This window comes from Equus quagga, chromosome 14 (genome assembly GCF_021613505.1).
Source record: "Equus quagga isolate Etosha38 chromosome 14, UCLA_HA_Equagga_1.0, whole genome shotgun sequence".
Taxonomy (NCBI): Eukaryota; Metazoa; Chordata; class Mammalia; order Perissodactyla; family Equidae; genus Equus; species Equus quagga.
In genome coordinates, this window is record NC_060280.1 from 32,761,919 (window position 1) to 32,786,194 (window position 24,276).

The window sequence follows — 24,276 nt, forward strand, 5'->3', positions numbered from 1 at the left end:
TGTGGGGAACACTCTTCAAAGATAAAACTTACCAAAGTCAGGCCTTCCCTGAAAAGGAAAAAAAAAACCAAACCCCAAACAAGTAGACCATCCACTCCCTGAGCTCAGGGGTCTTTTTTCCCCTCTTTCTCCAGAGCCTGGCACAGGTATCTAGTACTCAGTACTAGTACTAGTGGGTGCTCCATATATGATTGTTGGATAGATGAACACAGCAGTGATAGAATGTACTTCTTAAGATTTCTTAGCTTGCTCTGGGGTCTCTTCTTTTCTCAGGCCACACACCCTGGTTTCCAGCATCGTAATTCTGATGGACCAGGGGCCATACGGGATGGACAGGGTGACATGAGATGGGGTAGAAAGGGTGAGGGGTGTATGTGTGTATGTGGAGGGAAGGACAATAGCACAATGGTAATGTCACAAACAGATTGAGCACTCTAGGGGGAAGAATGACACTCCAAGTATATCAACTACTTTGTGACCAAAAACCGACCCCCTGGGCAGCGGATGCTGTGACAAATCTAGGGATGCGGCAGCCTCTAGACACCATGCTTATGGGGTGTATATACATTTTTATATACACATTTCCTCTTTTATGCTCATACACAAACACACACACAAAGACAATAGGAAAATAGAAGAAGGAAGACCATACCTTTAACTACCCTATCCAGATAGTGTGCTTGGGAAATAAAAGACAGGACACTTGAGGTAGGATCGAGTAAGTGCAATACTGCCTGCCACATAACCATGCCAGGTGCTAAGGAGACAAAGGGGAAAGCACCTCACATTTTGGACAGACCTGCCATGGTGGGGAAAATAAACCCGAAGACAAGACAACACAAGAGAGAAGGAAGGAGAGCAAGCACATTCTCCAGGAAAGGCCAAAAGGAACTTCAACTCATTCTGTGATCCAGGCATTTGGAAATGTGATCATATAAACAAGAAGACATATGGATAAGGAAAATAGGAGAAAAAGGGGAATGGGAAGCTGCAAAAGTGGCCACACTCCTGCTCTGTCAGCTTTATGGAAAACTAGAACTTGCCCCTTTATCTACCCAGAGCAGCATCCAACTTCCCTTTAGGGGAAGGAGCTATATGTAAAAAAAGTACGCCCTCTCTGCACGGAGGTGTTCCCAGGAAATTGGAATTTAGAAATATGCAAAATTTGAGTCATTTCTGATATGCATTAGGGAAGTGGGTTGAGTCTTTGGTCAAATACACCACTAGATTATCTGTTTGCCATCTTGAATTTTCTATGGACATATGTGCTCATATAGACTTGAAGGCAGAATGGTTGCTATTCTAAGTAAGATGCACTCTGTGCATCTTACACAGGATGTGAGGCGCAGGTCAATGGATGTCACAGTGAAAAACAAGAAAAAGAAAAGAAAACCTGACCACTTCTCAATGCTTATTAACTCAAAAAAATAGAATGATGTATGCTTTGTTTTCCAACAGAGAGATTGAGTCCCAGCACTGAATTATTTGGTAATCTAAAGTTTTGTTATTTGTGAGGATGAGTGTCAAACGTTGCTCTGAAATTAACCCCACTGTGTGTACATGTGGGTGCCTGGCTGTGTGTTTAAATCAGGCAGACCTCTTCATTCCTAGCATAAATCAGTAACATCATTTCATCTTCCCCACCTGGGCTGTAGCTATAGCCATTTGAGGAACTTTCCTTCACCCTCCCTGCTAAGCTCCTCCACACGTGCTCCCAGAAGGGCCAGATAGATGGCAATCTCCCGAAGGGCCTGATGCCTTCTGCCAGGCTGGCCCCCATCCTCAGCTCAACTCCACATATTAATCAAAAGTCCATGCGATAGGATGGACTGCAATGGGGGGGCCTTATCTGGAAGCTCTAGGGTTCTATAAACTGTAAGAACATTCTTACTCTCTTGATAAAAAAATATCAATTCTATTTTTTCAATCCTCTGGATAGGACAGACACTGTTGCTGTTCATCAAAATATACTTGCCTCAAAAGACTGGCGGATGAGAGGCTATGCTCTTAGTTCAGGTATCTATGCGGTCTTTGTTTCAAGATGAAATATGCTGCTGGCAGCTGCACAACCAAGTGGAAAATTGGGAGGAGGAGATTTTAACTGGGCCTGAACGCTACCCCTTCAATCTTATAGATGCTGTGGAGTCCATGAGATAGAAGGATATAAGAAGGAAAAGTGAAGGAGAGTGGTTTATTAAGCAGGAGTGAATAAACAAAGCTTTGGAATGCCAAACAATGAAAAATAGGGTCAGCCCACATGGAAAATAGCCTAGGAAACATCTCTGGCTAAGGGGAAGACTTTCTTGATTCTTGATTCATCCGTCACTTTTGTCTTAGTCAAGCTCACTCATCTAATTTTGCAAAGTGATCTAAAATTTCTTAGATATGATCTCCCAGGATATGCCGTCAGAGAGCAATAACGCATAGGATCTCCTGGCTCAGGTGGTATTCTTAGCTTTCAGATCTGCAGAGTTTTGTGGAGGGTTATAATCATGTGTTCTTGTAATAACTCTGAACTTAGCTACAGAAGAGATGGAGTGAGCCTAGATTTCTCTTGAAGGGTTGGCAAGATGGCTAGGCTGGATGAGCTATCATCATTGGGATCCAAATGGCCATTTCATCATGTAGCATCCATTTTGAGAGAGTTCTCTCACAAGAAAAACTTTGATTGTCTTAATGGTGATATCATGGCTCTGGTGATGAGTGAAGATCATATCTGCTCTATAGGCCAATCTCCCCAAGCCCAGGGGCTGACTTCAGAGAGCTCTTTCTCTCTTCCAATGCCATTTCATTTATAAGCACTGTTTAGTAATAAAGATCTCTATTAAGTGTAAATATGTTTTTAATACCTTTAAAAAATGCTTACTAATTTCTCCAGACCACAGGCAGAAATAGCAGCCCGTGGAAGTGACTGAGGCAGACTCAGGCTGCAGTCAACGTTGTGGGTTTCAGGAGGTAAAAGTAGATAATCGAAGCTTCAAATTCTGACTCCATAAATCAAGGGATTCCTTTCCTACACAGTGACCTCAAGCCACACTGTGAATCCAAAAGCAGAAAACAGCCAGTTATTACCAAGTCTAAGAGTTTTCTGGGAATGGAATAGAGCTTTCCTGTCTCTGGTGATTGAAAATGGAGTGACAACTGGGTCTTTGAAGTCCAATGCCATTTATTTATAAAAGGCATATGCAGAAGCCCATACTCTTGTTGCTTTCATTGTTTGAAAATCTTGGCACAGTCTTGAGTACAGTCATTTAAAAATTCATCATGATTTTAAAGTACCAACTTTAAAAAAAGATGATATAAAGTCCATAAATTTGCATTATGAATGGTGGATTTAGGACTTCACAAAATTCCCGCATCTTCCTCCTCAGGACTTCGGGATGAAGAGGATGGCAGTAGAGTCATCTTTCTCTTGGGCCATGTTTCTTGTTTCAACATTGCACAGATGTGTCTTATGCTCCTTCTATATTCCTGTCACTATGCAAAAAGCTGGAGACTGTGGTGGCCTATATCTTTTTATGAGACAGACTCTGAGCCTTTGGCATGAGTTTAATCTGTGAAGTCTTAGATCTCTTTAGCATTTCTACGATCTCCACATGGAAAACTCTTTCCTTGACTTGCCTGTACCAACAGAAGTTTTCAAGTTTCTCTTAGGATAATCCCAAGAAGTTTCAGAGGCCCCCTATCAAAGGTCGTGGAGAACATGTCAATAGGTATTTCATTCTTATTTTCCGGGTGCCTCAGTTGACTCTAATAGCTGTATCATTGGTACACATTAGGCCAGATTAAACAAGGATCATGAGAGCAGATGCTGCTTGGGGTGGTTATAATCAAATAAACTTCTTTCAGATAGATGACACCATCAAAGAGATGTTCTTGTTAAGATCTTGGATTCATTGATGCTCTTCCCTCTTTGAATGATGGATCAGTGAGTAAGTGGTCAATGGCACCCTTACTGAGAGGGACTCACAAAGCCCACTAACTTTCCTCCAGTTTCCCACCCCCTACCACAGATGGGCTGAAATCTCCCAGAACCATCAACTAATCAAGTTTTTGCTCTGATAACTTGGGGTAGATTCCTGTCCATTTTCTCTTTCTCTTTGTCAGCATTTGTCCTGTCAGGTCTCAGGTCCTGTTGTGAGAGAATGTTTTTGAGAAGGGATAAGCATAGGTTTATCACTCAGGCGCAGATGCTCCGTGAGTGACTTGTGAGCTCCTGGTTAAGGGCTGTCTGATTACAAAAGAGAAACCTGAGAGCTCCCAGTCTTTAAGTGGACAAAGAACTCCAGAAGATTTTGTGGGCTTGCTTTATAATTTCTCTTCATCGTGAAGTCTGGCTTTGGCTCATTCTAGTAATTGCATCATCAGAGTATTATTTTGATCTTTACTCCCAGAGGAGGATTTGTTTAAGAATCAAGATTTATATGATTGGACAGCTCTCCTGAAGCCGAGTAAATAATTCTGTATATCTGGCATCTTGAACAATCACAGCTTTGAGGTCAAGGTTGGAATTTTACAAATGTAATCAGAAGCTGGCATTTCCCACATGTGTTTTGAGACTTTGTAGACAAGGGGCCCTGAAGTGAATAAAATAACTATCATACAAGTGATCCAAAATGTTAGCGGTGGTTTTCAAAGAAATAGGAAAAAATTAAAACCTTCTTAAATTTAACTATGATTTTCAGCTTTCTCTAAAGAAATTGGAGGTCAAGAGTTGAGACCCATGAAATTCCTGGAAAAGACATCCAAAAAGATGCTTTTGATGACTCTGTGTTGACTATATATGAGAAACAGATCCAGATAATCCATCTTACCTTAACTTCTGCACTAGGAGAACTGGGTTCCATATATGAAAATGGGAGTATTAGTGATGAGTAAGAGAGAGCAAAAGGAAAAATCCTTTATATTTGTGAGATATTTTTAGGAGCAGGTGACTCAGTTTCGGGCTGATGGGTATGCAGTTCCGTGGGCAGTGGAGGAGGGGGCCAGAATCTTGTCACCCCTGGAGGCCTCCTTCAGCCACCCCATTCTGTGAGTCATGGAAGGAGAAACCGAAGGCCCCTTGTGGTCTGCCCACAGTGCTCCCACCAAAGACCTTTCTTGAAGATGGAAAGAGACAGATAATTCCTAACATAAGGAATTAAGATTCAATGTGAAACGTTCTTGTTTTTTGACAAAAATACTGTCATTAAAGAGGATGTCACTTTCAGATTCCCTTTTATTCTAAAAACCAATCTCTTTTGGGAAAAATCAAGTATCTTCCATGAAAGAAAAGGTGGACCGAAGCCTCCCAAAGGAGATATTTAATTCCTATTAGAATAATCTGCTCTGGGGAATGTCACTGGGGTAAAAAGGTTCTTATGCTGGAGACTTGACCATAAGGAGCCCAGACTTGTCTTATGCTTCAATGCCAGCTGTTATGTGATCAAGTCATTCTTTCCTGTTTATGGAGGGCAGTAGAGTATAAATAAACAGACCCTCCTGTCTTCTGCTCCCCCTGCATGGAGGTCTCTGTCAGTGTCGTGGATACCTACTGGCTTTTTCTCTAGTGTGGGACATAGCTATCCGAAAGCATCTCAGCGAGCTGCACTTTAACGACCTACTGTATAATGACGAAATCTGATAACAAGAGAAAATTTAACACTTCGAATTTCTAACTTTTCACATCATCAGTTTTTTCCTTTCCTAAATGATCTTCACAGGGAGTGAAGCTCCCTGGAAACATAAGAAAGAACTTCTTGTTGCCATCAAAGACTGAACAGGGGTTTCTCCTTCTTATTTCTATTCCAGAAGAAAAGGAAGGCATCACCACTGTTTCTCTCATTTGCAACTCCTGCCCCTTCCTTTATATGCGACAAGGTTATTAAAGTGTTCCTTCAGCACTAGGGTGTTGGGTTTCTCGGTGGGGATGCAGCTGGCCACAGGCAGAGACCCACAGAGAGCAAGTTGCCATGCGGGGAGATTAGACAGGGACAAAGGAAATGCTCACCACACAATGAAAGGTAATAGAATTCCAGGCCAACGTCCTTTCATCTGAGCCACTATGACTAGTCCATTACTTCTTCAATGTCCTGTGACATTTTTCTGGTATTTAAGACTGTCAACCTCCCTCTTGAATTGTGCACATTTACCTTGATGTATTTCTTATCTAGAGGGGAAAAGGCATCTGCAATCCCAAGGAGGAATTTGCTCTTAAAGAGTGACAATGGGGTGTTCAGGGGAGGTGGGAGGGATGGTTTGACTTCTTGGCATCAAAACAAAAGAGATCTTCTTCAAGCCAGGCTGGTAAACATCCACAAGATGCTAGATGTAGCTCAGCCTGCCCACGAGCCCTGTCATGAATCATCTGTGACTGGACTCAGGGAGAATTTCCCTAAAGCCCTGGCCATTGGACTCAGATGAGATGCTTTTATCTTATAAAAGTCTGAGATCCACAAACTTTTTGGAACTTGGTTAGGTGAGTTGAGGACTCTGTAAGAAAGTGAAAGAAAACAGAATGCACTCTCTCTGGGCTCTGATTTTGGTTTTAATAGGGATGGGCCCCCTTCTGGGCTGGCAGGTGAAAAGGTCAGTCTGTCCTCAGTCACGCGGAAAAGTGAAGGTGAGAGGAAAGCAGAGTTTAAAGATGAGGGCCCCTCAGATGACTAGGGTCACTTCTCTTTAAGAGGTGTCCAGGACAATCATAAGGTAAGATGACAGGGACATAAAGAAGCTACCCAGACGCGCACAGTAAGACACTGTGGCACATTCTGCTATGGAAAAGCACGGAGGGCTGCCATCCGCTATGGAGTGGCTCTGTTAAGAGTTGGGGCTGGGCACATTCGGTGTGGAACTCGGAGCGCACAGCCTCTAGGCAGGATGCATGCTGGATGCCTCCATAGGAAACCTGCACCTTGTCCTGCAAGGACTACAGAACAGGCAGCTGGTGAGCAGCCCCCGCACCAAGGCTCAGAAAACCAAGCCTCAAATTCCTGTTCTACTTCTTAAAAGTTGTCACCTTAAGCCTCAGGTCTCTGAAAAGGAGAGAATAATACATGCGCCTCCACAGGGTGACTGTTAGGAGTATGAAATAATGCAGTTAAAGCCCTTAGCACAGTGCTTGGCACGTTGTAAATACTCAAAAGTTAGAAGCCGTTATGATTAATAAGTATAAGGTGTCCCACAGCCATTTATACACACAGTGATGCTGTGGGGGCAGGGACAATGAATATAAACTAATTTCAGGCTACAAAACAAAAAGAACGCAGCTAAAAAAAAAATGAGATAAGAGGTAGCTCCACTTGCTCAAAATTCCTTTGTCCTTCAAAAGCTTTGGGGCTTGTCCTCTAGTTTCTGTAAGACTCAAGAGGTGACCTTCACAGCTGGAGAGGTACCCAGAATCCTGCCTTCTAAAGCCATGTGCTCACCATCTGATCACAGACCCTTCCTTTAAAAAAATGGAAGGGGAAGAAGTTAAAACACATATACACAAACCAGTGGATTCAATAAAGAGCTTTTGGTGAGTGTTCATTCCAGGATAACAAACCAAGCAAAACGGCTGGCTGTGTTTAACATCAACAAAACCAGCAGGAAAGGCAGAAAGAAGGGAATGGAGTGATCAGCTTGTTTTGAAAGCTGCCAACAGTGCTGCTTCAGCAGGGGCCGGTGCCTCGGAGCCCCCGGGAGAGGAGAAAGGAGACAAATGCAGACAGGACGGAAGCTGACGACCGGGCGGGAGGGATCCCAGGCCTAATGGGATGCAGATGTGGCTTGGGGCCTGTGGGAAGCTTTCCCCAGGCCTCTGTGGGAGCTCTGGCCTAGGAGGCCAGTGGGCATGAAGGGCTCAGAGCTAAGTCCAGGACGCCCCAACCAGATCTTGAATTTGATAATAATGGCTACATTTACGGAGCACCCTACTATGTGCCAGCCTGTGCTAAGCTCCTTACATGCATTATTATCCCCATTTTATAGGTGAGGAAACTGAGGCTCAGAGAGGCATTGGGACTTGCCCACAACTGCTAAGTGCTAGAGTCACCTGCCTTATTCCTGAACCCCAGCTCCATAACACAGAGCTATACTGCATCTGGCCTGGGAGGGGCTAACAACAAGGCATGCTAACCAGCAAAGTGGGATCTGAGAAATGCAGATCGGGAGGGAAAAGGGTAAAAGGGCCCAATTGTGAGTTTAAGTCCAACTGAAGTCTAGGAAATGCCAACCATAATGTCGCCAGATGAAAGGACTTTTGGCCCAGTTCCCACATGCGATGGGGGCCCAGCCTTGGCCCTGAAATGCCCGACAGACAAAGGTACCATGCAGCCCAGAGAAGGTTCACCGGGACCTGGGCCTGCCATACCGATGGTGCAGTGCTCGCCGTTCCAGCCGGGGCTGCACTCACACTTGCCGTCGCGGCAGGTCCCATGCTCAGCACAACGCGGGTGGCAGGCCCGCTGGTCGCAGGCTGCCCCCATCCAGCCATCCTCGCAGCGGCAGGTGCCCCCCACGCAGACACCGTGGCCCCCGCAGTCGGCAGCACAGATCTCTGTGGGGAGGACGACAAGGGAGGAAACCAGGGCCAGGAGGGGCAGGGGAGGGAGGAGAGAGAAAAACAAGTATTGAGTAGGTCACTGTTGGGAACGAGGGTCACACTTGGCTACCTACCTCGGCTTCTGTGAGCAGTTGGGATTCCAGAGGATCAGGAGGCTAATCTCCGTGGACAACGACCCCCGGACCAGAACAATTCTCCAGGCAGAGGCCTGCCCCGAGCCCACTTCCCCACCCAAGACGGATGGATGGAAGGGCTCTGCTTTGTTTGCTTTTCCCTTTTGCCAGCCTGTCCCCGCTTTTGTGCTCGCCACTTCCAAAGGGGACCGGCCTTCTGAACAGATGTGAGGAAAAGTCAAATTTAATTAAAAACTGGTTATGTGTGAAAACAAAGTGAGGATGAGTCCCTGACTGCCAAGCGACGTGCTTGTGGGTCTGGTGGGGGCACGTGAAGGGTTCTGGGGCCTGTGTTTCATTCCAGCCTTGACTCTGATTGAGGTGGGGTGACGGGGAGCCCGACCTGCATACCCCGTGATGTTCTCAGGTGGCTGTTCTGTGCTCTTGCTGGGTTTATGCTCCGTCCTGCTCACTGCTTCATCCCCCCAACTCAAGAACCATCTCAATGGCCTTTCTGATCCAAAGTAAACAGTTAGGGGGACCACTGCACAGCCAGACTGGACCTGCCCAGCCCCTCACACAGGCTCGTCTGTGAGACGGTGCAAAACACACACGACCTGATTCACAAGCCCCTCGGGCTCGGGGCCAGCGACAGCTTCACGGTTACACAGGCAGAGGCTGCAAAGGCTCTGAAACACCGTGGCTTTTTAGGAAACAGGCCTGACCAACCGTGGCCACGGATGCTCTCTGCCAGGGCTGTGAAGGAGACCCTGAATTGATTCTGTGCCTTGTGACCCAACAGTCTTCAAATGAAACTCTCAATAGCTTTAATTTCTTTGAAACCAAATTAACTGGTACCCATGTCAAGTTGCATTTGCCCATCACTCCCTTCCAAGATGTGTTCCTGGTTTAGAAGCCACTAATGGTCTAGCTACTTTTGCACAAAAAAAATAAAAAAAAAAAGAAAGGAAAATTAGATCTCAAAGGCCCAGACCTTCCAGATCAACCTACAAGGTACAGGCTAAACTGTTAGAGAATCAAAAAACAATAACAGTGAGTTACCATTTATGGTGTGTTCCTTTGCCAGACAACTTGCCAAGTATATTACCTGCAAAGGGAGGAACTACATGCAGCACCACAGTGGATTTCTCAGCTGCCCAGAGAAGAGGGAGGGTGCTGTAAAATGGGTGGAAAGGGCCCTGACCCAGAGCCAGGGGACCTGTGTTCTCTGCCAGGCTCAGGAGCTTCTGAGCTGTGTGACCTTGGGTAGGTTCCTTGACTTGGCTGATGTGTTCAGCGTGGACAGTAATGAGGCCGCCTCACAGCACCTCTGCTGACCATCAGGGCTGTGGTGAACACACAGTGGAGCAGATGATGGAAAAGGGCATGGCAAAGATCACTAACTCAAGCAAGGTTTCTCAGGGCAGTGAGTTTTAGACAAGATGTCCAAGAACCAGGGTTGTAAGATCCATGCCTGCTCAGCCACTAATCTGCTGTGTGACCTGAGGAAGGTCACTTCCCTTCTCTGGGTGTCAGTTTCCTCATGCACTGCAGGAAGAATCCGATGGCATCTACGGTCCCTTCCGGCTCTAAGACTGTGGGAGTCTATGATATAAGCACCCTCCATGTTACACAGCACGATCTACCCCTAAGGCTCAGCTCCAATGTGCTTCCTCCTCTGAGAAGTCTCCTGCAATTCACCCTGTGGTGATTCTGCTTCTGCCCTTTCCTGATTACACAGTAGAGCGATTTTCTGTTTCTGTGTCTGTCTCATTGTCAGACTAGGGACTCCCGAGGCTGGATCGAATTCTTCTGATCACTTCTAAGCCTGGTACCCAGCACAGATCTTGGCAAGAACAGACCCTTAATTAAGGTTTGTTGGATGAGGGATGAATCTGTGTGTGCCTGGGGCTGCAAGTGCCTGAGACTATAAGACAATTCATGTACACCCTGCTCAGCTTGGCTGAAAGTCAGTCCAGGCCTATTTGTCTGCTTATCTCCTGTGAGTTGCCCTTATGAAAACTTCCCAAGTGAGGGCGGGGCTGTGGAGCAAAGTGTCACCACCTCCAGCAGCCCTCCAGGAATGGGGCTTTCTCAGGATGTTCTGCAAGCTTCCTTTCCTTCTTCTCACACAGACAATGTCTTGGACTTTCCTCAAGCAAAGAACGACAATCTCCAGGCTCCAGGCCCCCATGTTCTGTCTGATATTTCCATCCCTTCTGCACAGCGCTGCAGGGCAATGACCCCTGGTGACTCTGGAGCCTGGGTGTGTGTTCAGGACCAGAACTCTCCCCTGAGAGACCCCATGGAAGGGAGGGAAGGTTAGCTCAGCACTTGTTTGGGTTTGCTCAGCACTTTCTCCAGGTGCAGTTTATGATGTGAAAGTAAACAGCCAACAGCACTTCTATTCACGGAGGTGTGAGCCGGGAGAGGGACAGGCTGTGGGGGCCAGAGGCGAGGTGTTTTCAGGCAGCAGGGCTTGTGGAGTTCACAGGGGTCAAGAGCAGAAGAAGCAGGCTTTCCCCAGCACTTGAGGGTGTGCCTTCAGGGCTTGGCTAACAGGTAGTTCATTCCTTTATGAATCGATCTGGAAGCAGTGCGGATGAAAGAGTGTAGACTTGGAATCCGATATGACTCTAAATATAAGTTCTGACAGTTATGTGACTTTAGGCAATCTATTCAACTGCTCTGAGCTTCGTTTTCTTCCTCTGTAAAATGGGGACAATGATAGCACCCACTTCAGAGGGAGCTTAGTGCTTGATATATAGTAGGTGTTGATAAATTCATACCGATTCATTTTTTCTTCCAATAGTATTCCAGTATGCCTACTATGTCCAGAGACTGTGCCTGGTGCTAGTGATACAGAGATCAATAACTTATCATCTCTACCCTCTAGGAGATCACAGTCCAGACCAAACACAAATGGATACTGGCATTCCAAAGATTATCCCAACAATCTACAGCTGTCACTCACTTCTGCACCTTTTAGCTTACGCGCAATGAGGAAAAGACCTAACTATCACAACAATGCTGTGAGAACACCTGGCGACTATCTTCCTAGAGGTGAGGCCACTGAGACCCAGACAGCATAGGGACCCGTACGAGGGGATGTGTCATCTGGTGCTTTTTCCTTGTTTCGGCAACCTCAGAGCTATGCTGCAAGACAGACCTTATACAGACGAGGAAATCAATAGCAAAGAGGCAGGCTCTCCTTTGAAGGGAACTCCTGGGTTCCTCAGATCTCCCCCTTCTCAGGCCCTGTTGCTTATCCTTTGTTACATCCAAGTCAGACCCTGGGAAGTGAAATAAGATCCTCTATGCACAGTTTCCCAGACACTCAGTCATACTTTTCTCATCTGGAGACTGCAGCCCTGTCCATCCAAACCCTCCCTTTTCTTGCTAGTTTACGTAGATGTGCTCTCCTGGCATGAAGCTGAAGTTGCCTGGTGGCTGGGCACCTCCCCATCAGCCCTTTACAAGCTGGGTTATGAGCTCTAACACATTTTAATGGAAGGGGCCTGAACAGGTGACCTTGATGTTTATGGGGTGCTAACTGATGGTATCACAACCTGTCAGTGTTCAGGTTCTCCTCTGCAGATGGTCTCTTTGCGTGAGTGGAAGAGACCCACTGACTTGCTGGGAGCAGAAACCTGAGATGCTGCTTTATCATTTGCCCTCAAGTTGTAGGCCCCATGGCTATTTTTTATATACCTCAATTTTTTTGGTCTGTGAAATAAAAAGAACTGCTTTATTTTTCCTTTTCTGATTCTGCTTTGACATTAAAGCAGATGTAACTTCCCAGAGTGGTTGGTGGAAACCAAATAGGTTGATGCTAAAGAATGTACTCTGACAGCTCATATGCCTTTTACATAATATAAGTGGTACTTTGTGAAATTTGGGTCACAGCTCCTTTCTAGGTCTCAGATTTCCTCATTTGTAAACTGGGGATGCCACTAACTACTGTAGAGCACTGTTGTAGGAATTGCTCTCATTTGATTAATTTCTTGAGTGCTCACTATGTGCAAATCCTATAGGAGGCACTGGAATCCAGTGGTGATTATGACAGACATGGTTCTTTGCTGACCTCAAGGAGTTTACATTCTAGCATGGCAGACAGACACAGCCTCAGTCAATCAAATGAGTTAACATGAACGGAAGTGAAGCTTCCAGCATGGAGTCTGGTACACAGTCAGGATATAATATATTGTGCACACACATATTCTTATGAGAAAGGAAACAAAGTATAGTGGCAAGTGTACTAGACTGAAGTCAGAAGATCAGATGTGACTTCTGACCTATGCCACACACCTGGTACAAGCGAGCATTTGATAAATGCTAGTTGGCTTTCACATGATTGGGTTCCTCAGATCTCATAGGAGCCTTCTGACTAAATGCTGGAGGGTCGGGGCCTGGAAGGGATCTTTTGAAATACTATGGAGTACCCAATCCATAGGGTAGACTTGAGTTCAGCTTCTGACTCCCTAATTTCCTTGTGTCCTTGTGGAGTCCTTGGGAGAATTACCTAATCTCTCTGAGTCATACTTCTTCACCCCCCAAAATGGAGAGAGTGATAATGGTCCCCTACAGGGGAGTGGTGATAACTGAAGGAAAGGGTATATGTGAAAGGCTCTACGTAAACTATGCTATATATACAACTGATGAATGAGGGCCTAAGATGTCCTGTGTCAGCACAGCTCCTAGTCACCTAGCAGAGGAACAGCTTCATGAAGAGCAAAATATTTGCTTTTCTAGTAGCAGTGTCAAAATTTGGGTATGAAGCTCTTTTTCTGGTCACCTTGCATGGCACCATCAGCCAAGACCATCAAAACCCAGTTAGAAACTATTTGTATTTGTAGCCTTGGCTTCCTCTTGAAATCAGGTGAAAATTCCCAACTCTCCTAAAATTCTCATTCCAAACCTGTAAGGTTCTTGACTGACTGTACAGGACCTTGGAGATGAACCAGGTCAGGCCCAAGAACACCTTGGCTCTTCTCCTAGGGAAGGCCACACCCACAGCACTTCCTTTCCTTCCCCAGCCCTGCCTCACCTGTGTACATGTCTGTCTGCTCTCTAGACTGGAAGCCCCCTGATGGTAGGCTCTAGGTTTTATTCATCTTGCTTCCCTGGCAGCAAGCACCAGGCCTGGTACAGCATGAGTTTTCAACAAATATTTGTTGAAAGAGTAGACAAATTAAAAAAAGCTTCAAGAGAAAGTGTTATGTGGGTTCGCTCAACTCTATCTCAGTGCCATATTGCACAAAATATATTTGGTTAAATATATTTATACAGGGGCTCAGTCTCCTTTGTTGCCTAACCTTCTTAGAAACTCTTCTTCTTCAATCTCTGGCCGAGAACTCTCTAATTTTAACGTGTCTCAGTCCTTACACCGCACACACAGCTTCCCTCATGCCAATGCCCGCATCATACCCATTCTCTTTCTATGACGTGGCAGCTGGTGGACACAGGAGGAAGAGGTGAAAAGAGTAGGGAAAGATACAAGGTTTGGCTATTGATTAATTGTGCCCCAAAGTGTATACATAAGGGGAAAAGCTGCCCAGCTCCTCTCATTAAATGTTAATCCCCATATGAGCCTGGATGGAGCCTGGGACCTATCATGGCTACGTTTTAATTTGTCTGGACTTACTTTACAATCTTGTTCATTAAAATAGCTCGTAGGGGAAGCTGTGCCTTTCCCCTAAAGAGAGAGACTTACATACGATTTTCCCATAAAATTTCTTTGACCTGGAAAAATGCTCAAAATTGACATGAGTTGGGGAGAGAGGGGACCCCATCTAAGGATCTGCATGCTTTCCTGATGAGCAAGGAACAGATGCAGGTGAAGTTGTTTTTAAAATTCCAGGGATGTGGAAACAGAGCCTGGGCCCCATGTGACCTCCTGGGAAGTCCTTTAATAAGGTATTTAGCACTAGAAAGGATAATAGGGAAAAGTGTTCTATTTTGCTTAGGACCTGAGGTTCTCAGAGTGACCTTAAAACATTTTAATAGAGGGGTAAATAATTTTAAATGATTCCTGCTAGGATTTTTCGTTTCTTCAGTAGCTCTTCTGAGTTACTGCACAGCTTGGGGAATTTCTCTGAAATCCTGGTGCACTTATAGTCCAAGCCACACTTATCAGCATTTGAAGCAAAAATAAGGAGAAAGAGGAGAACCATTGTTGGTGGCACACAAATGTTACCTCGTGAAATCCTCACAACAGCCCTGCAGTGATATTTTCACTCCTGTATCGTAGTTGAGGAAATAGCTTGGAGGGGTTAAGTGACTTGCTCAAAGGTACTCAGCTAGAATGAAAGGGGACTATGTTAACGTAGGTTTTGGGTCTGTGAACTGTGGGATCAGGTTTAGGCAAAACCTCAGACATAATCTGACATATATTCCTGACTGTTATTATGTATTAGCTCATCACCCCAGCTAGACTGTAGGATCTCTGAAACTGGAGTCTGAGTCTCCTTCCTCACCCTGATCCAATACTTAGCCTATTAAGTACTTCTCCTTTTGTTTGTCCATTTATCTGTCTGTTCATCCTCCCTATGTCTGTCCACCCATCCATCAGCTCATCCATCTGTCCATCCACCCAATCATCTAACCAGCTATCCAGTCACCAGGCCATCTAACTGCCCATCCATCTGTCCAACCGTGTGACTTGGGTAGGTTACTTCATCCTGTGCCTCAGCTTTCTCATCTGCAAAACAGGGCATAGACACGAGCATCTCAGGTTCATGTGAGGCTTAAATGAACACTATGTAATGTGCCTAGTATCACACACATCTTTCATAAAGTAAATGCCCACTATATGACACCTATATCCTATTTACATGCTGGAAAGAGCCAGGGGAAGGTTTGAAGATACTGGGGAAAGCGAGGGGATGATGTGAACAACTGAGGTGTCTCTCAACAGCTGGAGAGGACTGGATCTGGAGCATAATCAGAGGGACAGACTTTGTGGGTCCTCATCCTCTGTGGAGTGGTATGCAGGTATAGACCTGCGTAAGGGACAGGCCAGGATGATGGGAAGACACTTAACCAATGGCCTCAGTGTTCTCAGTGAGGTAAGAACCTCTGCTGAACAGGATGCTGATGGATAGATGTGGAAGTTTTAAAGAGGCCCTTGGGGGATGAGAGCAAGAACTCACAAAGTACAAGAAGGACTACAGCTGGAAGGGCCCGGGAGGGGCGAAAGATCGTGAGCATTATGGGATTTGGTTTACAGAGCTCAGACACCCGAGATCACAGACGTTGAGTGTTTGGAAGGATCCTGGTTGCAAGGTGGATGTGGAAGAAAGGCACAGAGACAAGGGAGCTGTGAGTGAGGAAGGAAGACAGCAGGGGGTGAAGGACTATGGGAACAGGGGAAAGTTAAGGAGAAAGAGGGCAAGTCAGGAGAGAGCTGGGCAGGAAGTGCCTGCTTCTGGCCAGGGGATCTCCTTTAGGTGGGTTTAGGGGTAAGAGAGAAAAAGAGGAAGAGACTTAGAGAAGCAGTTTTTGTGGTCAGAGCATGAGAAGGTATCTCAGAGATTATCTAGCCATTCTGCAGACAGGAAAACGAGGGCCCAGACACAGGAAATGCCTTGTCCTTTGCCACACAGTAACATGTATGTCAGTACTTGAGCAAGAACTTGATGGCTGCTATAGGAAATAGTCATGTAAGGGGCCAGCTAGACAAACGGCTAAGAGGGGGTCTCACCACACTCTCTGGCCTCTTCTCTGTGCCTCCGCACATGCTGCTTCCACGGTCTAGGCTCTCCTTTATCCCCATCTTCACGTGTTCAACTCTACATGTGCTTTGAGTTCTGGCTCCAATGCCACCCACTCCTTGAAGCCTCATTCCAGTGCCTCAGCCGGAAGGGGTTTCCACCTCCTGCCTTGCCAAGCACTTTATGTGGACCTGTCTTTATCAGGGTTATTAGTCTACTGGTGTTGCCTCCAGAATGTTGCCATCCTCTCCACTCCACAGTGAGTCTTACTTACGTAGGAAATGTATCTCCTGACTGCGTCCACACACTGCAGATTCCAGTGGCATGGTGCTCCATGTAACTATTCAAGGTTCTATGATTTTCCATAGAACAGAGGCTTGGATTCGGGCAAGCTGGGTATAAGAGCCTGCTCTGCTACTTCCTAGCTATGGGAAACAAATATTGCACACCTCTGAGCCTTATCTTCATCATCTATAAAATGGTGATAATGATACCTAACTACTAGCATCTTAAAATTGATTAAAAAATATATTGGGCACCTACTTCATGCTAGATACCCCTAGAGGGTGGGGATTCATAAATTACATTAAATTATTCCTATGCTCAAGGAATTCAAGTCTACCTATGTGCAGCCACCATGGTGGCTGATTACACACAGTAGCTGGCACACAGTAGGCTGATTACAAGTTAACTTTCTCTCCCACAGGTCAGATATCCCTACATTTTGAACAAATTGGTCCAAATACAGCACCCACTCTCTCTCCTTCTCTCACTAAATTGGGCAGATGGCTTTTTAGTTTCAGTGTAGGTTTCAGGAAGAAGCCAGAGAGGGAGGAAGGTACAGAAAAGGAGCCTCTGACTTCCTTACAGTAATTAGTCTCATTTTGACACTGAGGACAAACCCAAGCCACTCTCCTGTGCTTTTCAACTTCCATCCCCATCCCCGAGAGTCAGAGCTCCCAGTCATGGCTCTGTCCCACGGAGCTGGATGGCAGAGAGCTAATGAGCCTTGGAAACCACATGGCCTTTCACCTCGCTGAAGGCGCTGGGAAAGCTTTCAAACCAAGCAGAAAAGTGGATTCCAGCATGTTGGTGCATAGCAGTCTCCAAACCTATTCCCCCAGGACTAGAATTTCAAGCTTTATGAAGCACCTATCACAGGAAGTAGTAGTAAGCCACTGCTCTTCATCTTAATTGGAGGGTCTCTGGCTTCCTGATTAGAGGAGTTCAAACCTAGCTTGGAGGAGGACTCCAAATAGGGTCTGACTTCGCAGAGGGATAACAAGCCAGGAAAGGGCTGGTGGGCAGAGAAGGCAAAGAATGTGACTGGGTTGTGTATTTTTAGCCAGGGATGGAACACTACCTAAACCCCGCTGAAAGGGCCCATCTAGGTGAACTGCAGAGACAGCTGATGCTAAACCCCCTTCCCAAAGACCTCCAGCCTTGATCTCCTTTTGCGAAAGGCCCACCTCTCCACCCAGTCAGGCGCCCATCTATCTAACTCTCTCCTGGACAACTCCACCTAGATGTCCCCCTGGCACCTCCAAGTGAACGCCAACGTGGAGCAAGCTTTCTAAAACCAGACCTAACCATGCTGCCACTCTGCTGAAAACTTTTCAGTGGCTCCCACTGACAGAAAAAACCTAAACTATCTCATGGCCACTCATGATCTGATGCCTACCAACCTTCTCATCTCTTCTCCCTGTCACTACTGCCACCAATATCCTAAGCTAAGCCATTCCAAACTATGGGTCTTTCCTAGAAAATGCCATGAGTCGTGCCATCTTTGTACATGTTGCAAATCTTTGACTTCCACAAGGGGCTTCTGCAAAGTGCTTGCCTCTTCCTTCCATTTCTGCCAACTCAAATCCAACCTCCATCACCCACCTTAAATCCCTCTTCCTCTAAGAAGGCCACCCTGATAACCTCAGCTGAAAACCATTGCCCTTTTCCTTGAACCCTTGTAGTACTGCCAGGTACACCATAGTCATGATCCAATTTGCATGGTTCCTGGAAGTAGTACCAAATGAAGTGGCATCTTATAAACCTGATACCTGATTCATCGACAGCATCAGCATAAACCTTGGTAACAGCCAATGGCAGAGTTATGTAGGGGATAACTACTGGCCCCGAAGCCAGTGAAGGCCGGCCTTGAACCTGTGTTCCCAGAGTGTCTTTGGGAAAGTCACTCCAGCTCTCTGAACCCTGGTTTCCTGGGAATAACACCATCTGCAACGTCAGAGGGTTCTGTATTTGTTGTTTGAATAAATCATGAAGCATATACTTGAAGGAGTTCTGTAAAATGTAAATAAAATTTCCATTCAAAGAATAGTTATTATTAAACTTACAAGTTATCATAGCAGCAGCTGGATTCAGGAAGACAACCGGAGATTTTTGTACAAGATATCAGCTTGGGCATCCCAAAAGAAACCTGATTCTGAAGCCCAATTTCAGGAGGGCTTATATTTGCATACTGAAGAGCTCCAATTCTGATAGGAAATGTTCCAGGGCTGTCGGGGGAAATTCTACTAAATTACAGAGCTGCCAGCTCCTAGTTTATCAACCTTTAACTCTGGCAGTATTTAGTAGTACGCCTGTCTGGGCCCAATTTCCCAGTCTTTGATTAAATGTTAGGAACTGACCGTCTCATTGTGTCCAAACCCCCACATGACTTCCCAGACAACTGGCAGGCTCTCCTCTGCTCCCCTCCAACATCTCCTCTTTTTCCTTTGCTGCAGCACCAATTTCTCAGATATTTATTATTCTCAACTTTGATTTCAGGCTGTCACTCTCTGTTGGGAAGGGGTACAGGAAATGTCAAGTTTCAATGGATATTCTTCGTCGGGTGAAATTCTAACCTGAGTTTCTCCTCCCATAACATACCTGCACAGAAATATCCCAGCCAGATCATTTCCGTTTGATATTTAATTGGATGTCGGTGCTGTGCTTTCTGGGCTGAGAAGCTAATGCTTCTCAGAGACGGAACAATTCCGGCTACACAAATGAGACTTGTAACAGGGGAGAATGCTTAACGCTGAATCTAATTTTCTCTCCCATCCATGAACAGAAGATAATTTCTCTGGCATTAAAGCATCTCACTCAGTCTTTCTGTCATTAATAAGAATTAAATTCTGTTCTCTCGAATTTAAATGTAATTATATTTTGCCTCGTAAATAAAATTGAATTACCATTTTCAAAATTTAGCACTAATGCAACTGCTATGCTTAGAGCTTTAATTCTTTTTTAACCCTGTTGCTACTTTCAGTTTATTTTAAAAGCATTGGGCTTATGTTGCTGACCATTGTGACTTAACTTGATAACAGGGCTTTTCCCTTCCCTGTCCATCCAGTTGTTAATGTTACTCATTATGCTTTGTAATTTGCTTTTCTTTTTGGTAGGGGAGGAGAGTCATAGAGAAGAAACTGGAAGCTCAGAGGATCTGAGTTTGAATTCTAGAAGGTCCCCCTGAGGTAAGGTAGAACATATGCCAGGTTTAGAAGAAAGAGCCCTGACATGGAGTCGGAAAGGGACATCTTCAATGTGCATTGAAAAATTTTCTAAATCTGAGATTTTCAGCAAGGTCTTCAGTGGACTCCACGATTTGGACCTCACTGACTTTTCTGGTTTTACTTTCTCCACTCACCCTGTGACTCTTACTCTCCAGTCAGACTGAGGTATGGCTTGACAAACAAATGTTCTCTTGCACGGCTCTGTACTTCTGCACATGCTGTTCCCTCTGTCTGAACTGTCCTCCTCTCCTTTGCCACCAGGGAGCCCCCTTCAGTCCCCTCTCACAATTGGGCTCACAAGTCTCCTCCTTGGAGAAGACTTTCCCAGATTTCTCTCCTAGCCTTCTCTCCTGGTCAAGCTCACCGCTCCTCTCTTACGTTCCTAAACCCCACCATATACACATCAGTTAGGGCTCTTATCATGCTGTGTATAAGTGTTATACATATGCTGTATAACTAGGTGTTGCTCCCTGAGTAGACTGCGGCTCTTTGATCCTCAGGGCCTAGAACAGTGCCTGACACACAGGCAGGCCAGAAAGGTTCACGAGTGAATGAAGTGAATGTATGTGCCTGTCAGGGGCAGGTGCAGGTCTAGAGCTTTTCTGGGGTGCTCCATGGAGTCTGTGCTCCACTCCAGAATGAAGCTCTGGAAGCTCATTATCCCAAGAGGAGGCCAATGATGGTAATGCTGTGCGGCCCTTCAGCTATTGTTTGGGGAGAAATGTGCCAGCACATTAATGACTCTTCATCTAGACTCGGTGACCAGTGCTGGGGACTTGGGGAAGAGGATGGTAGACAGTGTCAGAAACCACAAGGAAACTGAGCCTCTGAGAGAGAAAGTGAGTTGTTCAAGGTCACATAGATCAAATCCAGGTCTTCTGGCTCCAAACCTTCACTACATAAACTGCCCTCAATCTTAAATTTGTTAGAGTCTAAGGACTGTCTGGCCAATTTATATTTAATCATGTATTCTAAAAATATAAAGTAATACTTTACTTACTGAGTGCTTACTGAATGCCAGCCACCATGCTACGCATTTTATATATACGTATTAAAGCTAATTTGAAAAACAACCCAGCACGGTAGATATTATTAACCTTATTCTATGGATAAACCCAGTCTTGAAAACCTGGCTTGGTCCCACTCCAAATTGCATGCAATTCTTACTGCCTGCACATGCTGCCTCCAAACCGTACCACGGAATCTCTAAAACATCTCCACCTGTTATTCCATGAAACTCAACTGCAATGAAATGATAAGAATCATAAACTGCCAGCATGAGCATTTTACAGGCAGAATCTCTGCCATATACTGCTTCTATGAGCCAGCAACCCAAAGGAATAAAATGTAGTGAGAGGATCCTCTCAAATAAAAGTCATTTATGGAAGATGAGATTGGAGAGAACTCACAGAGCAGTGGAAATGAAGAATGAATTTATGATGGTGAGGATAAAGGCTACCAGGCTAGGGGTGGGGAGAAGGAAGACCCCAGGGAGAGCCAATGGAGGGGCAAAGGATGAATCCAAGGGATCACATTGGAAATGGTACCTTGGAAAATGCCACAGAGCCTGAAATCTTCTTTAGAAGTTATTAGGCTCTGAAAGAAAGGTAGGCTTTTCCAATTTTAAGGACCATCTTAAAGAAGTTAAATTCTTTTCCTTTTCTAAGTCAGCTCCAGATCAAGAGGATGAAAAGCCAACTAAAGCACTTGGGTGGATGGGAGGAATCCAGCAGTGCTGCTGAATGTGATGCCCACTTTATGCAAAGGTGATGAGGCATCCGGCCCAGCAGGGCTGCTCCCTGGGGAAGAGGGCTCGAAGGAGGTGAAATGATGCCAGCTCTTGTTCAGGAGGGGTTCTGGCTGGCTGGCAAAGCACATGAAACTAACATGAGCTAGGTCTGGAAAGTGACAGAGAAGGAGCCTAGGGATTTGGTTTTAGCCCTGCAGAGTGTGTATGTGGGTGTGCAAGTGTGTGTGTGTATGTTGGGGGCAGGAGGGAGGCGCGAGGGGATGGACAGGGGTGGGGGGAGTCCTGAGAGAAGGTATTAGACTGTCTGGTAGTGTGCTGGGCTCTTCCTAGGCAGAGCCTTTAGCTGTAGCCTCTCCCTTCTCCTTAACCATTCACTATGTAAGTCATTCATTCAACAATCACTGAGAGCCTAATGTGGGTCAGGTCCTGCTCTAGCAATACTGATAGACCCTGACCTCATGGAGTTCAGAGCTCGGCAAGAGCGAGGCATGATTACAACACATTGCTCAGTATACCACAGAGATTAGGAGAGGCCTTCGAGCCTTGGTTTGAATCTGGACCCTGCTGCTTACGAATGGAGGGATGCTGGTGAGGAATTTAACTTCTTTGAGCTTCAGTTTCCTTATCTGGAAAATGGAACTGCTAATACTTCCTTCACGGGGTTCTTAGGAACCTTAACTAAGACAATGGTTGTAAAGCTCTTAGCTCAGTACCTGGTCCATGGTGAGCTGGAAGAAATGGGTGGCTCTTCAGTTAATGCTCCATCCTGTGGCTTATCAGGAAGAAAGGCAAGATTACTGACAAGGAAACCTCTTTGGATGGAAAGGGGGCTTGATGCAAGAGCTGAAGACTTGGAAACAATGGGTCTGGATTTAATTCGACCTCTGCCACTGATTAGCTGAGTTACTTTACTCAAGTCATTTCCCCTCTCCAACTCTTTCCCATCTGTAAAACAATAGCAGTAGCAATCACCACCACCACCACCACGGCCACCAGCCCAAACCCAAAGGACTGAGGATGTGAGGTTCCACTGGGACCAGAGTTGAGGACAGAGGTGTGTTGGGGGTAGGGGTGGGGCGTATAACCTGGGATCTTCCGGGCCACAGTAATCTATTCAAACAGTTATCTTCTGTGGTTTGTCAAGAAGGAAGACCACATGAAGGAGGCTGGCTTTAAGGAGGAATTTCTGCGATGAAACTGGAAGCCAAGTTGCTGGGAACCCAGGGGCCTGAGTAAACACTTGTATAAAATCTGACTTCACTGTTTCCACAAACCTAACTGAAGTGCTGGGGAACTTGTCAGCTCACATTTCATTACAGGCTGGTTGTTGAGTGCAGGGCATGTTGATTTAAGCTCCTTTCATTAAATCCTGTTCTCGGTGCCAAACACTAAGACACTCATCTCAGAGAAGAGCGAGTCCTCCTTCCTGAGAAGGACAGACGGCGGGAGCCCATAGCTGCCAACCCACAACCCGCAGTCAGTGAGATGGTGCAAAGATCACTTAGGATGTCTGCTGGCCGCAGCTCCTCATGGGAAGGCTCTGGGCAGTGTCTGTGCCAGCCCTGCCATGCCAGGAGCAAATAACACAAATAATATGACTAGAGCTACTGTTTGCTGGGTGTCTGAGTTGCGCTGGACACCGTGCTAACCACCTTACCTATATTTGCCCATAGGTAATTTTACCTAAGAGGAAACTGAGGGTCAGGCAGGTTAGGTAATGTTGAAGTCATTCACCCAGTGGACAGCAGGTCTTCTGAAATGAGGTCCAGTGCCTGTTCTCTACTCTGTCCTAACTCTCTGAACATCAATACAGTCACTCGGCTATAGTGGCATTCAGTCAATTAGAGCTTCACGGCAAAAACTCCATAGTTTTCAAAAAGCTTCCACTCAGTGAGGGGGCTGACCCAGCGGTGTAGTGGTTAAGTTCACGCACTCTGCTTCAGTGGCCCAGGGTTTGCAGATTCGGATCCTAGGCTTGGGTCTAGCACTGCTCGTCAAGCCATGCTGTGGTGGCATCCCACATGAAACAGAGGAATATTAGCACAGATCTTAGCTCAGAGACAATCTTCCTCAAGTAAAAAGAGGAAGATTCGCATAGATGCTAGCTCAGAGACAATCTTCCTCAAGCAAAAAGAGGAAGACGTGCAACAGATGTTAGCTCAGGGCCAGTCTTCCTCACAAAAAAAATTTAAAAAAAGCTTCCACTCAGTGAAAACGCCCTTGGAAGGGAGGTAGGAAAAAGACATGAAGCACTCATTCTCTGCAGGCACTGCTCTAAGAGCACGCATACATTATGTAATGTAATGATCATGTAACCCTCTGAGGTGTTATCTTATCTTATCTCCATTTTTCAGATAAGGAAACTGAAGTCAAGAAAAGTCAAGTACCTTGCCAAGGTCACACAGTGAGCAGGTGGCGGAGCCAGAATCGAGCCCAGGCGGGTCCTGCCTATACATTAGGGGATGCAGAGAGAGAACCATCACTGACGTGGTTTCACTAGCCTTTAAACTGACTTCCAGAGCGGAAGTGACAGCTGAGGAGAAACAGCGGCCTGGCAGCCACAGTGGGGCAGCAGCACAGAGTGCCAGGAGGCAGGCTAGGCCTGGGGCCCAGGCTGGGCTTTGACTCCCAGCTTTGTCAAGTTAGGCACCAGCACTAACATGCCTTA

The 24,276-nt window shown here is 45.9% G+C and overlaps 1 protein-coding gene across 6 annotated transcripts in view; it reads right to left on the minus strand.

The window, feature by feature from the left end:
• TENM4 (teneurin transmembrane protein 4) overlaps positions 1-24,276 on the minus strand; it is a 727,387-nt gene that overhangs the window by 111,262 nt on the left and 591,849 nt on the right. For all 6 annotated transcript variants that reach the window (XM_046686180.1, XM_046686184.1, XM_046686179.1 and 3 more), the window contains one exon: positions 8,333-8,518. In XM_046686180.1, the coding sequence (XP_046542136.1) occupies positions 8,333-8,518 (186 nt within the window). The remainder of the gene's footprint in view (positions 1-8,332; positions 8,519-24,276) is intronic.